The sequence below is a fragment of the Musa acuminata genome, chromosome BXJ1-8 (assembly GCF_036884655.1).
Source record: "Musa acuminata AAA Group cultivar baxijiao chromosome BXJ1-8, Cavendish_Baxijiao_AAA, whole genome shotgun sequence".
NCBI lineage: Eukaryota > Viridiplantae > Streptophyta > Magnoliopsida > Zingiberales > Musaceae > Musa > Musa acuminata.
In genome coordinates, this window is record NC_088334.1 from 45,783,501 (window position 1) to 45,796,656 (window position 13,156).

Sequence of the window (13,156 nt, forward strand, 5' to 3'; positions counted from 1 at the left end):
TGTTAAGTCAATGAATTACACAGGTCTGTTATCAGATCCTCATAAGTCATTCTGCTTGCAACTCAACTTAAAGAAGTCTTCTTACTAGTATTTGTTGTCTGTTGATTTCACATTGTAATTACATTCTTGGCTGTCTTTAAATCTACCATGTGCTATTTTTATCTGCTCCAAATATAATTGTATTGGATTGTTCATAAGTTGTAACCTAGTATAGGAATCATGTCTCAGAAATAATTGGATTATTATTGTTGCTGTTGTCAATTAGGTGCCCAAATTTCTTCTGCTTCCCTGCTACTCCCCCTTAATTGCTGTGACCCATTGTTAGCTTCTTGCTGTGTATATGAACTGATGGAAGGCCACATGTGAAGCATGGTTACTTGGTGAAATCTCAATTGTCCCATGGATGAATCAAGACCAATTATCCCACAATTGTGTATGCTATTACTGCTACGGTTATGATCCTACAAAGATAGGAATCAGCAAAGCTTGTGATGTCCCACTCCATTGTTCTGCATCCATGCTTGACTTGCTTGGTCTCTTCCTCAGACTTCACTTCCTTCCTTGGGATACCAAGCAAGAGAAGACAACCAGCAGTGACTCAGAAACAACAGTTTGGATCTGATCTAGTGAGAGGTAAATTCCAAGGACTGATAATAACAAAAATAACAATAGGGTTATACATGCACATTAGGGTTCCACCTCTTAACCAAATGTTATTTTATATTATATATGCACAAAAATAACAATGATAATAACAAAATCATAGAGCCTTAATTATTTGACATTGATATATGCATTTTTTTTCGTCATTTTAGATGAGTACTTAAATCTTTATTTATATTTTTTTATTTTTTTATCATTAATTTTAATTATCTTACCTCTTTTAACTATAGATCTCAGTGTTATATAATATATATAATTAATTCATTTTGTCCTAGTGTAAAAATCAATTGTACTAAGGTAAATCTCAACACTAATTGTTCTATTGTACGAATGATAACATTGAAAAAGGAAGAAAGAAATTGAATTGTTAATTGTTATCCTTGTAATTAAAATAGAAGTCTTAGCTGAGTGCATGGACAACACCTCACATAAATTGATTGATAGCGACGGAGCAAATCCTTAAGAGGTTTCCATCAATCCTACTCGATTGAGGTCGGGTCGTACGTTTCGTCGCGTGCGATAAGATGAGATGGCATCACGTGAGGTGGGGTCGTACGTAGCCGAACAGTGCTTGGATACGGCTCGAGGGATCCACAGTTGACACCTGACGTTTCTCCCAGTCAACATAGTGTATCAGACAGCCAACAAGTACTTCAAGCATTTAACCCTCCAAGTATCATTGCTAATCAGACCAAAAAAAAAAATCCTCCTACCAGCATCGATCGAGCATAAAATATTCAAAATAAATATTTTTTTTGAATAATAATGATTAAAAAATTAATAATTATTAAGATTGGATCATTCTCACCTTCACACCCATTTAAATTTATTTGAGAATCCAACTTAGGTCAGATGCATATCAAATGGACTAAATGACTTATAGCGTAAGATGAATAGAGATCAATCAAGTTGGTCGAGTATTTCACGTCGACTATCGATCTTTTGTCCGTATCGAAATCTATCTTAAGTTAGGATTTAAAATTTTATTTTATAAATTTTTACGTGTGTGTACATAGTCGACTCACTTATCATAAGTTAAATATTTACATTTTTATTTTATAAAATTTTAAAACTTTTATCTAGTTTAACTAATAAAGATGTTAAATCATTACGAGATCATGCGATCAGATCAAAACTTACTTTTATCACTTATCATTTATAATAATAATAATAATAATAATAATAATAATAATAATAATAATAATAAAATCGAGAATCAAATCATGTCTTATGCTCTTGAACGAAAAATCTATGCAACTAGTTTTTCCTTTATCATCCTAAAAATTTATTGGCTATTCAAATTCATATCTAATTTGGTATATTCGACTAACGTTAAAATCTTCATCCTATATGTAATCAACTAATTCAATGGTGTGCTCGATTTACTTATGAGCAGTCAAGGGTTTGAATCATCATCCTAATATTATTTTACGAATTTATTAGTCAATTCAGCTCATAAAGAGCATGTCCACCAATAATCAAACATAGATAAAAAAAAAAGTAATTTAGGAAAAGGTGGAAGAGTAAACAAGGAGGTCTTATGTATGATCATAAGGAATGTTATAAAACCCTTTTGTCCACTAACCTTCATTAAGCATATTCATTCTTATTTGAGTAATATATATCATTGGTCTATCTTATCAACACCATTAGATATGAGTTACATCACCATAAGAAACTAGGATTGGTCTGTTGTTGATACTCGCACTGAGACTTAAGCCCTTGTCATCTTGCGAAAGACTTTGAGATGCTCTCAGGCCCTAAGAATTTGAAGCATACTCTTCCCTTTTTACCAATATTATTGCCTCATAACACAAGTGAAGTGGAGTTGTATCACTATAAGAAAGTGAGATCAATCATGTCTTATGTATGCCAATTAGAGTTTAGGATGTTCACTTTTGCAAACCATGTATAGGTAAAGATCCCTTGATCAAGCACCACTTCAAGCCAAAAGATCATGTTATTAGATCATAAGGTCCCTACCATGTGCATGCATATATATATATATATATATATATATATATATATATATATATATATATATATATATATATATATATATATATATATATATAGTAGTTAGCTTATGCCTTTTAAGGTGTTAAGCATGCTCTTGAGAGTGGCCAAAGGGTGCAAGAGAGAGTAAGAAAGGATTAGAGGACATGATATATACTAGTAACCCTAAAATCTTTAGCAAAGCTTCACATTGTAATTGCATTAAGCCATTCAAAGGAGTATCTGATTGCCCCATTTATTTCTCTTTCTATATATAAATTATATATTGTAGTCAGTAGATACACAAATTTACATGCAATTGAGTCAAAAACAGCTCTTTCTTTTAAATTTCCATAACACTACCATTTGCTCGGAAGGATTAGGCAAAGCGAACATACAATCACATAGCACCAATAAATTGAACATAATCTTATCTTTTCACATGTCATGTATGATTGCAACAAAGATGGTACAATTCAACACAAACGAAGGTTGGTGTATTGTCCATCCAATCTCTAAACATGGAAAGTGGTTGTGAGAACATGAACAAGACATTTGTACTTTAGGTTGTCACTTCATTTCTTGTGTTAGGAGGAGGGAAGAGAGCATCATGGTGGAGGCCGGAGAGGGCCAACCACCACGAAATATTTGAATGATCTAATCTATAGTCTAACTAAGAGCTAATGCTTTGGGTATGGATGCCATGTATGTGTTTTTGGGGACACTCCTTGTCCTTGCCAATTCCTAGTTTAGGATTCTGAGATGTGAATCCAAGAATGATTATATATATATATTTATTTATTTATTTGTACATATAAAATTAGAATATTATTTTAGATCACAAGTAGGACATTACAACAATAATAAATTCGGTAATCCTAAGTATTCGAGATAGGTTATACGAATTTTTTTTATTATTATTTGAGTTTCATAAAAATTATATAGTTAAATTAAGAGCTCATTGATTTTTATTTAAGTTTGTTAGGTTTCTTTTGTCTCTCATCGTGTCACTAATATTAATTGTTTTGTAACGATAACATCTTAAGTAATTTCTATCTTTCTTTATTTATAATTAAGGGTATATTCAGTTATTCATAAATAAAAATATCTTTTCATATATTTCTAGTAATTCTATCCATCCATCATCATAATTGCACCTCATAACATAAATTTTTTGTTTATGCAATATCAGGACAAAGTTTTCAAAGAAAGATAAGTCAACTACAAAGTTGAAATGGAGATAATAAAAAACCATTTATAATTTATATTTTTTTTAATGATTAACTACAAAACATGACAACAAAAACTGATGACTTTTGCTATGATATTTTCATGAAGTTTACAAATGTCACATTTGTTCCAATTGACTAAAATCTTATCACAATAAAACGCAATGGTGAACATTTTACCATGACCATAAAATGCTAACACCTTCAAATAAAATCAACATATAAATTGATGATTTTTAAGATCAGTTAAAAGTCTTGAACTTGTTTGATTCAGTGACTCCTTTAGAAGTCATAGATTTCTAACTCAAGACATTAAAGAGAGGATGGAGTAGGTGTTCTAATTAAGCAAACAAAACTTGATGGCATTCGGTGCTCATCTTTGTTCTGCCTTCCACAAAACACTCCCATGCATAATTAAGAATCCAATTAGATTAGCCTCCTTCTTTAGATAGAGTACTTTTGAGTGTGCCTAGAGATTCACATTTGACCTTTCTAGTGATTAATCCTCTAATTAATCAAACACTTGGCCATTGCATGGACATAGCCAGCCTTGCAAAGCCAAGACAACTTTAACTATTCATGCAACCTTCCTCTCCACAAAGTCTAATCATTCACCAAACCACTTCTTTAGACATTAAGGTTCATCTCTTTATCTATTTAATGCTTGTTAGTGGATCATGTCATGACTAGCTGTTGTCATCTCATGATCTTGGTCAGGACATTTCATTTAATTTGGTGCATGTCAATATCAGATGCCAAATTTATCAATAAGAATCATGCTACCAAAACTTTAAGTTAAATCATTGCAATGTGCATATTGATGTTGATTGATGTCCTTCAAGTACAGTGTCTACTTGTCTATCTATCACCATCACTCACTACTACACATCCCATCATGTGTGTTTTTAGACCCCTCCTCAATCCTAATCTTAAATATCCAAACTTCAATTCCCATTAATAAGCTTCAAATCATCATCAATTCTAGTTGTAGGGCCAAGTAATGCATGGGATGAGTTTTAGGAATGCTATTAAGAAAAGCTACAAAAAAAAAAAAGGATTTATGTTTGGATTGTTTTCTCTCAATACTAAATAATATTAATTAATAAGTAAAAGTTATACATGTATATACTGTAAATGTTTAGCAGCCATAAATTAGTATTTATTAATATTGTAAAGCATATTAATGATCTAAGGAAGATCAAACAATATCAGTGGCATTGAAACCCTAATCAATGTAAAAAAAATAGATAATGAATATATATATATATATATATATAAATGTATAAAGGAAATGAACTAACATTATTAAAAGATGGATGAACTCATAAATCCAATTTCAGCATGTCAAGATAAATATTACTAGAAAATGAGTCACTATCATTATTAGTATTTTAATATAATAATAAACAGAATATATATCAATTTTACGCTCTCAATAATAAAATAAATTCGATTATTCCAAATTAGTGGAATTCAAACGGCACGAATATTAAATGCCACGTTAGGGTTTCCCACGTTAATTTGATGTCAGTCTTCCTCGCTCTGCCGCGGCTCCTGATGTGGGACCCGCTTGGGTCCACGGTTCTCACTTCATCTCGGCCGTTCGAGTCGATGCTACTGTAGATCCTGCCGCTCATTCACGCGGGTCCCACGACTCCTTGCGATGGCCGCCTCGATCGGGGCATCGCTCGTCGTGGCGGAGCCGACAAGCAAGGCCTACGACCCGACTGTACGCCCACCCACACGTTTTCCCCCGTCGCCATGGAACGGTGGAGCCCACCCGATCAGGATTCGTGGGTGTACAGGGTCGGGCGTACTCCAAGGACCTCTCGTGATTTGATTGGGTTGGTGTACCGAGTTGGTGTATTGCATACGTCCCAAAAATTTCCCGTTTCCCGTTTTCTATTCTCGGAATCGGTTCCCGTGCATGCCCGATTCCGTAATTTCGACTCCCGTGCCCTCCGCGACCGGATTCGAACTGCCCTCCGGTGCCTGCCTGATTCCCGAATCATACCGTCCACTTCGATTCTGACGGTCCAGATTAATGTACCGGCCTACGGATGGTTAACATCGACGGTCTTGATTTATGCTTGGAATCCAGTACACTTACCGTCAGTTCCCATATAAAAAACAAAACAACAGAAGAAGCACTTCTGTTTTAGCCATTCTTACGCTCACCGTGTGTGACTGGATCTCCGGTTCTCCTATGTCTCCCTCTTTTCTCTCTCGCTCTCTTTTTATCTCAAGCAAAGTGAAGCAAAGCTCACGCTCTTCTTCCGAGCTCTAATGGCGGAGATCCCGTGCCTCGCAGCGTCGCTACGAGCTGTCACCGCGTAGAGCTCGGCTCGGCGCGGATCTGAGAGAGAAGGGTCGGGGTTGGGTACGAGAATGGCGGATGTGGCGGACGGGAAGGCGGCGGCGGGGGTTGACGGGAGCGAGAAGAAGAGGCAGGAGCAGAGCGCGGCGTTCCACGAGCTGTTCTCCTTCGCGGACAGGTGGGACTGCCTGCTGATGGCGGCGGGAAGCGTCGGGGCGGTTGTCCACGGCTCCGCCATGCCCGTCTTCTTCCTCCTCTTCGGCGACCTCGTCAACGGCTTTGGCAAGAACCAGCACCACCTCATGGTCATGACCCATGAGGTTTCCAAGGTCGGCTCACCGCCTCTCCCCCCACCTCATTTGACAAGATCTCACCTGTTCGTCCCCTTGTTTACCGACGTTCGTCTTCATCTTCTTCTCAGTACGCTCTCTACTTCGTCTACCTCGGGTTGGTAGTTTGCCTGTCCTCTTACGCAGGTGAGTGAGAATGCATCTTCCTCTTCCGCCACAAAGATTACTTTTTTTGAACTGGTGCACCTGCCGATGAACTTAAATATCTTCTTCGAGCTCGGTCTCCGTTGGATCCGTTCACCCTCGGTGTGCTTCTCGCCTGACCCCTTGTCGCCTCGTTCGCAGAGATCGCGTGCTGGATGTACACCGGCGAGCGGCAGGCGAGCGCTCTCCGGCGGAAGTACCTAGAGGCGGTGCTGCGGCAGGACGTCGGCTTCTTCGACACCGACGCGAGGACCGGCGACATCGTCTTCAGCGTCTCCACTGACACCCTACTCGTCCAAGACGCCATCAGCGAGAAGGTAACCCCCACCCCCCACCACCCGTTCTCTCCTTCCGTCCCCTCCCCCCTCCATTTCTTCTTGACTCTCTTTGCTTCCATGTACGCAGGTCGGTAACTTCATTCACTACCTGTCGACGTTCTTGGCCGGGCTGGTGGTTGGGTTCGTCTCGGCGTGGAGGCTAGCCCTCCTCAGCGTGGCCGTCATTCCCGGGATCGCCTTCGCCGGAGGCCTCTACGCCTACACTCTCACCGGCCTCACCTCCAAGAGCCGCGAGTCGTATGCCAACGCCGGCATCGTGGCCGAACAGGTGAATCATTCAACCGCCACCATGGTCGTAGTCCTTGATCTCAACATGCTTGAGGTGTGTGCATGCGGGGGGTGGTGGGGGTTCAGGGGAACGGTCGATGGGTAGTAAATGCGGGCGGTGTCTTAGTTGGTGGGTGGAGGAGCAGGGGACCGCTGTTGTGGTGGCCCCTCTTGCAAACAGGGCGCTTCCCGATCGAGGCCTTTTAGCAGCGGTGTTGGTTGTCCGTAGCAGAGGAAGACACCGGAAATTAAAGAGGTAGTGAACGAGGTTGAACTGGGTTATCTTTGTGTTGATGTTTAGAAGGCCATTATAGTGTGACCACTCCTCATCTTGTTCGACGAGATGCCTGGTCTAAGCATGGTCCCCTTGGAACTCTTTTCCGTGCGAAGACCATATGCCTTCTTTTGTTGATTGATGGTCATCATCCCCTATGTTTGACCTGGTTTATGTGGGCCTTCAATTGAGTTCTATGATGAGTGCGTTGCTGTCTATGCCTTTCAATTATGTGTTGGATTTTTTCTGGTTCGAGTAGACTGGATTACCCTGATATGGATTGCGTGTACATCAATCTAATCTGTGTGGCTTCTTGTTTGCGATCTCCATCTGATAATTTTCCATAACTTTATTTTGGATGGATGGGAAGGTAATAAAAAACCTGAACGGCACTTGGATAGTAAAACTTGTTTACCATCACTTGATGAAGAGACAATTGAGAAGGTTAGCTGAAATTATTTTGGATAAAACTTCGACGTTATTGAACGACAACCTATTGCTTATCGTATGGGACTGTTGTAGTTTACTTTTTACAGAGTCCATCAATGGAAGTAATCTATCTATCATGCATAAACCATGTTAGTTGACTTCTAGTGAGCTAACAACTCAAAGAATGGGCTTCACCATTTTTACATGTATTTGGATTGCTTAATCCAGTAATTTGACTATGAGGAGGGTTTGACAATTGATTTTCTTACACAATTTTAGGTTTAGGCCAGTAAGTTTACTGTTGTTTCATGCAAGAGCAGTTTAGAACTTTGGAAAAGATTGATGTGTATATGATTGTTCTCATCCTTTATGCTCTTTTGTAGGCAATTGCACAAGTTCGGACGGTATATTCTTTTGTTGGAGAGAGTAAGGCGCTCAATTCCTATTCCGAAGCAATTCAAAACACACTGAAACTTGGATATAAGGCAGGAATGGCAAAAGGTCTCGGTATTGGCTGCACATATGGCATTGCTTGCATGTCATGGGCTTTGGTATTTTGGTATGCTGGTGTTTTCATAAGGAACGGACAAACTGATGGTGGGAAGGCTTTCACAGCCATATTTTCTGCTATTGTTGGTGGCATGTGAGTTTCTAACCTGTGTTTTTTTTTCCTTGTTTGTGTGTCCGGTAAACCATTAGATCCTGAAGTATCTATGTGAGTTTTGTTTGTTTTCATTAGGCCAAATTCATATCACAATAATTGGATACGCTTGTAACTGCAGGAGCTTAGGTCAGTCATTCTCAAATCTTGGGGCCTTTAGCAAAGGCAAGGCTGCTGGATACAAGCTATTGGAGATTATCCGGCAAAAACCCTCTATAGTTCAGGACCAATCTGATGGGAAGTGTTTGGCAGAGGTCCATGGAAACATAGAATTTAAGGATGTAACGTTCAGCTACCCGTCACGACCCGATGTCATTATCTTCCGAGATTTCTCTCTTTTCATTCCAGCAGGGAAGACAGTTGCTGTTGTGGGAGGTAGTGGATCCGGAAAGAGTACTGTTGTGGCTTTAATAGAAAGGTTTTATGATCCTAACCAAGGTAATTGATGAGAAATTTTTATTTGAAATGTGGTTGACATGTCTATCATTCCCTTGCGATGATCCTTTATTTCTATTGCTGCTACAGGGTTGATTCTGCTTGATAATGTGGACATAAAGACATTGCAATTAAAATGGCTAAGAGAACAAATTGGTTTGGTGAATCAAGAACCAGCACTTTTTGCTACTACCATACTTGAGAACATACTCTACGGAAAACCCGATGCTACAATTGCTGAAGTTGAAGCTGCTGCCTCTGCTGCTAATGCTCATAGCTTCATATCACAGCTTCCAAATGCTTACAACACCCAGGTGAGTGCCATTATGGCTAACTAATTCCTTCTTTTTTCCCTTAGCAAATGGTTATTAATCTTTTTCTTTTATCTTATCGGCTACTCTAGTAATCAAAGCTCTTGCAACCCATGTCAATTTATTCGCTACTCTTCATGCTCTAGTTCTTTTCTTTTGCACTTAGTTCCCTTTTATGCAAGTAACAGAGATTAAAATGTTGCACTTCCTGATTCTTTTCTGTATAATGCTATTTTGCTTCTTTAGTAATTTTGTTTACTGTCAAACCTTGATGATACATTTAAGTATGATTCTAGATTGACCACAACATGTAAACATTTATATGTATTTCATATTGATTATTGGATGGCATTTAAACTACAGAAACCAATAGATGAAAATGCCAATCAGTTCTGTTTCTGATTTTGCTGATCATTTCTCATTGAAATGGTCAAGTTCTTCATTTTATGCTGTTTGACTTTTGCAGATTGAATAGAAATTGTTTGTTCATGTTCCCCCTGCTTGCCTGTTCCAGGTAGGAGAACGGGGAGTACAGCTATCTGGTGGACAGAAACAACGTATTGCCATTGCCCGAGCCATGCTAAAGAATCCCAAGATCCTTCTCCTTGATGAAGCTACCAGTGCACTGGATGCAGGATCAGAGAGCATAGTTCAAGAAGCCCTAGATCGTCTCATGGTTGGACGAACCACTGTTGTTGTTGCACACCGACTGTCGACCATCAGAAATGTCGACATGATTGCTGTGATCCAGCAGGGGCAAGTTGTCGAGACTGGAACCCACGAGGAACTTCTGGCAAAAGGGAGCTCTGGAGCCTATGCCTCACTGATACGTTTCCAGGAGATGGCAAGGAACAGAGATTTCGGTGGTCCATCCACGCGCAGATCCCGGTCTTCCCGCCTGAGCCATTCACTTTCCACCAAATCCTTGAGTCTTCGATCAGGTAGTTTAAGGAACCTGAGCTATCAGTACAGCACCGGAGCAGATGGTCGTATCGAGATGGTGTCCAATGCCGACAATGTCCTCAAGTATCCTGCGCCTCGTGGATACTTCTTCAAGCTTTTGAAGCTAAATGCACCTGAATGGCCTTACACCATCATGGGTGCCATAGGATCGGTCTTATCTGGGTTCATAGGTCCAACATTTGCAATCGTCATGAGCAACATGATCGAGGTTTTCTACTACAGGGACCCAAATGCCATGGAGAGGAAGACGAGGGAATATGTCTTCGTATACATCGGCACAGGGCTGTACGCAGTTGTTGCTTATTTGGTTCAGCATTACTTCTTCAGCATCATGGGGGAGAATCTCACCACTAGGGTGAGAAGGATGATGCTTTCTGGTATGACAGACCACTCCCAGTACTATTCCTTCTCTCTTCTGCGTTTGCTTGTTCCAATACACTGATCTACCAATTCGAAAACATTTTGTAGCCATCTTAAGGAATGAAGTGGGATGGTTCGATGAGGAGGAGAACAATTCAAGCCTGGTGGCTGCCCGTTTAGCCAATGATGCAGCTGATGTGAAGTCTGCGATTGCCGAGAGGATCTCTGTCATCCTGCAGAACATGACCTCGCTTCTGACCTCCTTCATTGTTGGCTTCATCGTCGAATGGCGTGTTGCTCTTCTCATTCTGGCCACCTTCCCTCTTCTGGTCCTCGCCAACTTTGCCCAGGTAAATAAACTGTTCTTATTCTCAATCTAGCTTAATCCAAATCTTTAGCTCTATGCACTTTCGTTACAAGGACTTGCACCAGATTTAGATCGTGATTAAAACATAAGAAAAGATCAGGGGTCCAATAAAATACTGTAGCACACATGTGGTTTCCTGGCAGAATGAGTGAGCTCATATCAGTCCTGCAAGATACTGTCCTCCCTCTATGATCTGATGAATTGGAGAGAATGCATAGGAAGGTCCCCAGAATTCATCTAGTCCGTTCTTTAACCTGCACCACATGTGGTTCTCGAGGTGTCTCTGTGCATTCCCAGCAGCTTTACTGCCACCGGGCATCAGAGCTCTGCCATCTTTCCATTGTTTTGTCTGAGCACGGTAGAAAGCTGAAGTAAAAAACATGTAAGCCTGCAGTCGGTACCTTTTTTAGCTGCCACGAAAGGAACACAAGCGGGCTTGGTGAGATTCTCGTGCTCGTGATGCCTCCTGCGTTTTGCCTTTTGTTTCCTTGCTTTGCATTCATTATTATGTACTTGGTTAGATCTCGCCTAACTCAGTAGATTGCGGCATCTGTAGTGTGAGCGCTTACTGTTTGTTCGTATGGATGTGTCATCATCATCAGCAACTGTCCCTCAAGGGCTTCGCTGGGGACACCGCGAAGGCCCATGCCAAGACCAGCATGATCGCGGGGGAGGGGGTGAGCAACATCCGCACCGTGGCGGCCTTCAACGCGCAGAGCAAGATCCTGTCGCTGTTCTGTAGCGAGCTGCGCGTCCCCCAGCGGCGCAGCCTCCGGCGGAGCCAGACGTCGGGCATCCTCTACGGCCTCTCCCAGCTGTCCCTCTACGCCTCCGAGGCTCTCATCCTCTGGTACGGTGCCCACCTCGTCCGCACCGGTGCCTCCACCTTCTCCAAGGTCATCAAGGTGTTCGTCGTCCTCGTCGTCACCGCCAATTCCGTCGCCGAGACGGTCAGCCTCGCCCCTGAAATTGTCCGCGGCGGGGAGTCCATCCGCTCCGTCTTCGCCATCCTCAACCGGGGCACGCGGATCGATCCTGATGACCCAGAGGCTGAGCCCGTCGACTCCGTTCGCGGAGAGATCGAGCTGAGGCACGTAGAATTCGCCTACCCGTCTCGGCCGGACGTCACCATCTTCAAGGACTTCAATCTGAGGATCCGTGCAGGCCAAAGCCAGGCTCTCGTCGGAGCCAGTGGGTCGGGGAAGAGCACCGTCATCGCTCTGATCGAGCGGTTCTACGATCCCACGGCGGGGAAGGTCTTGATCGACGGCAAGGACATCAAGCGGCTGAACCTGAAGTCGCTGCGGCTTAAGATTGGTCTCGTGCAGCAGGAGCCGGTGCTGTTCGCCGCGAGCATCATGGAGAACATCGCCTACGGGAAGGACGGCGCGACGGAGGAGGAGGTGATCGAGGCGGCACGAGCCGCCAACGTGCACGGCTTCGTGAGCGCGCTGCCGGACGGGTACAAGACGACGGTGGGCGAGAGGGGGGTGCAGCTGTCGGGCGGGCAGAAGCAGCGGATCGCCATCGCCCGGGCGGTGCTCAAGGACCCGGCGCTGCTGCTGCTGGACGAGGCGACCAGCGCGCTGGACGCGGAGTCCGAGTGCGTGCTGCAGGAGGCATTGGAGCGGCTGATGAAGGGCCGCACCACCGTCCTGGTGGCGCACCGCCTCTCTACCATCCGAGGGGTGGACTGCATCGGGGTGGTGCAGGACGGCCGCGTGGCGGAGCAAGGGAGCCACTCCGACCTCGTCGCCCGGCCCGACGGCGCCTACTCGCGGCTGTTGCAGCTGCAACACTACCACGTTTGACGGCCGCCATGGTTTTGAGCTCAGGAAACGGTGGACGCATGCAGTATCTAAATGGACGTTGGCAACGTTCCTTCTCCACGAGGAGAGGGGAAATGCGTTGGGTATGTCGTTATGGTAATATGTGTACGGACCAAAAGTAATCTTTTTGAGGTTGGAATTGTAGTGTAGGGATGATGATATCAGTACCTTTAAGCATCATCATCAAGTGATTCGATCAGATCTTTAACAGGGACTTTTCAACC

The 13,156-nt window shown here is 42.5% G+C and overlaps 1 protein-coding gene across 1 annotated transcript; it reads left to right on the plus strand.

The window, feature by feature from the left end:
* Positions 1–6,136: 6,136 nt before the first annotated feature.
* Positions 6,137–13,156, plus strand: LOC135588193 (ABC transporter B family member 19). The gene is made up of 10 exons (XM_065080182.1): positions 6,137–6,533; positions 6,626–6,680; positions 6,840–7,015; positions 7,104–7,304; positions 8,390–8,649; positions 8,789–9,105; positions 9,193–9,416; positions 9,928–10,753; positions 10,845–11,086; positions 11,706–13,156. The coding sequence occupies exons 1-10, from the start codon at positions 6,276–6,278 to the stop codon at positions 12,912–12,914; spliced, it is 3,768 nt and encodes a 1,255-aa protein (XP_064936254.1). The 5' UTR covers positions 6,137–6,275; the 3' UTR covers positions 12,915–13,156.